The sequence below is a fragment of the Thermoascus crustaceus genome (assembly GCF_041956765.1).
Source record: "Thermoascus crustaceus strain CBS 181.67 unplaced genomic scaffold VTN00scaffold_1, whole genome shotgun sequence".
Lineage (NCBI taxonomy): Eukaryota > Fungi > Ascomycota > Eurotiomycetes > Eurotiales > Thermoascaceae > Thermoascus > Thermoascus crustaceus.
Window position 1 is genome coordinate 1,455,872 of NW_027192527.1, and position 2,211 is coordinate 1,458,082.

The window sequence follows — 2,211 nt, forward strand, 5'->3', positions numbered from 1 at the left end:
TACCAGTTTAGAATGAGAATCGCAGCAATCAGGGTCTATCATAGCCGGAAGGCTCTATATGGACGTTAAACTTGATTAATAATAATAATAATAATCATAATGTGGTGGAGCTCCGTGTGCTACAACTGGGGACTTGCGCTTTTCCCCCGACATAATACAACCAAAGCCTATATACTGACACAGAAGGAACGAAAGCAACTGAAGTCTGGCACCGCGTGCCTGCCCTTTTCGTGAGCAATAAATACTGAATCCTTCCCTTGAAAAGAACCTCCCAGAACAATCCCCATTCTTCCCGCTACGCAGACATACGCTTATCGTTTCTTATGCTCCGTGCCACAATTCCCTCATTCTTGATACAGCGGAGACTAGGATTGTAAAGCAAATCTGCATCATATCAGAAATGCATCCTTTACTTCTATTCTCATTTTCCCTTCTCGCGGCCGTCGCTGGTGCTCTTGCATCCCCATCGTCCACGGCACGCCCTCATGATGAGGATCCATGGGCTGAATGCAAAGCCCGTTTGAATGGCGAATTGCCGTACTACGTTCCTTCGAACTTCCAGTTTTCTGGAACTGTTCGGCGATACTACGTGGCGGCTGAAGTTGTGACTTGGGATTATGCTCCGACGGGTCTGTCTTGAATACATATACTCATTTGCTCTCCTCTCGTCTTATTCTGTTTCTTGCTCTTCTCACAACATCTAACATTCCTTGGACGGTAGGCTGGGACAACTGGCTCGGTGTACCAATGAGCGAATCCTTCCGGGCTCAGACCTATTATTATATCGCCTCCAACACCAGCATTGGAACAAGATATGACAAGGCGCTATATAGAGGATACACAGACGCAACCTTCGAGGAGAGAACGGAGCAACCTGACTGGCTTGGATTTCAGGGACCGATAATCCGCGCAGAAGTTGGCGATATGATCGAGGTTAGCATGGCATCCATATTTGAACGCGTTTTCTTGAAATGTCCTCCAGTATTCTAACACCCAGAAGATCATGTTCGTCAACAAGATGGAGCATTTCTTCTCGAGCATGCATAACATGGGGCTGTTCTATACTAAGGAATCTGAAGGGAGCGTATACTATAATGGGACAAGTAGCGTCGAAATTGGGGATGCTGTTCCTCCTGGAGGGTGCTTTGTCTATAAATGGTACTTGCACTATATCTACCATTTGGATTGCGTGAGTTTACGGTATGGCTAACAATGATACGTACTGCACAGGCTGGTTCCAACAGGTGTTGCTCCTAACCACGGCCGTGACAGCATACTCTTCTCCTACCACCCCTATGTCAGCATGTATCAAGACCAGGACAGCGGCATGTATGGGCCTGTTATCATCTACAATCAGGGGAAGATGGAGAGCGTTATGTCTCAGAATCGTGAATTCGTCCTTCTCTTTTCTGACAATCAGGAGTCGAACTCATACCTCGCCCTGCAAAATGTTCGCAAATACCTTCCTGAGATGGCATCGCAGGTCGCGAACCTGTCGTATGAGTATCCGGAAGTTACGCAGGGGCTCGGAAACTACAGTTTTTGGTATCCTCAATTCATCAATACGCCAAAGACGAATATTACCAGTCAGATGGCGGCAAATTTCTTCCCTGTAAGGATTTTTTTCTCGGGGACTTGTTCAAACATAGAATTACTGACGTATAGGTGATCTACAGTTGAACGGTTACATCTACGCCAACAACCCTCCCTTTGAAATGTGTGTTAATGACAATGTAATCTGGTACATTTATGATATGGGTTTTGATACACATGTCTTTCACATGCATGGTGATAACGTCTACGATCCTGTCACCGACACCACTGCTGTCACTGTCACCCTGAACCCGGGCCAGATGACCACTGTATGGATGACTGCGTTTAACCCCGGATGGTGGCAATTAATTTGCCATTTCACAACACATCTCAGTAAAGGAATGGAGGCAAATTACATTGTTTACGGTGGGCCGTATGGGGAATGTCCTCTAGACCCGTTGAGGAAGGTCTAGATGCATGCTTATATCCTTATGTGAGCAACACGGTATTCTTGGCCTTGGTGCTGGTTCGATTATCCTAAGAGACGCGTATTATTATTATTAATCAAGTTTAACGTCCATATGGAGCCTTCCGGCTATGATAGACCCTGACCCCTTGCTGCAATTCTCATTCTGAACTACCAGTTCAGAATGAGAATTATTGCCCCTATCTAGTCCC

At 46.0% G+C, this 2,211-nt stretch overlaps 1 protein-coding gene across 1 annotated transcript; it reads left to right on the forward strand.

The window, feature by feature from the left end:
- Positions 1 to 400: 400 nt before the first annotated feature.
- Positions 401 to 2,006, forward strand: VTN00DRAFT_508 (uncharacterized protein; the record flags this gene model as incomplete). The annotated part of the gene is made up of 5 exons (XM_069431573.1): positions 401 to 629; positions 722 to 933; positions 983 to 1,158; positions 1,231 to 1,612; positions 1,677 to 2,006. 5 exons carry the CDS (start codon positions 401 to 403, stop codon positions 2,004 to 2,006), a joined length of 1,329 nt encoding a protein of 442 aa, XP_069291216.1.
- Positions 2,007 to 2,211: the final 205 nt, after the last annotated feature.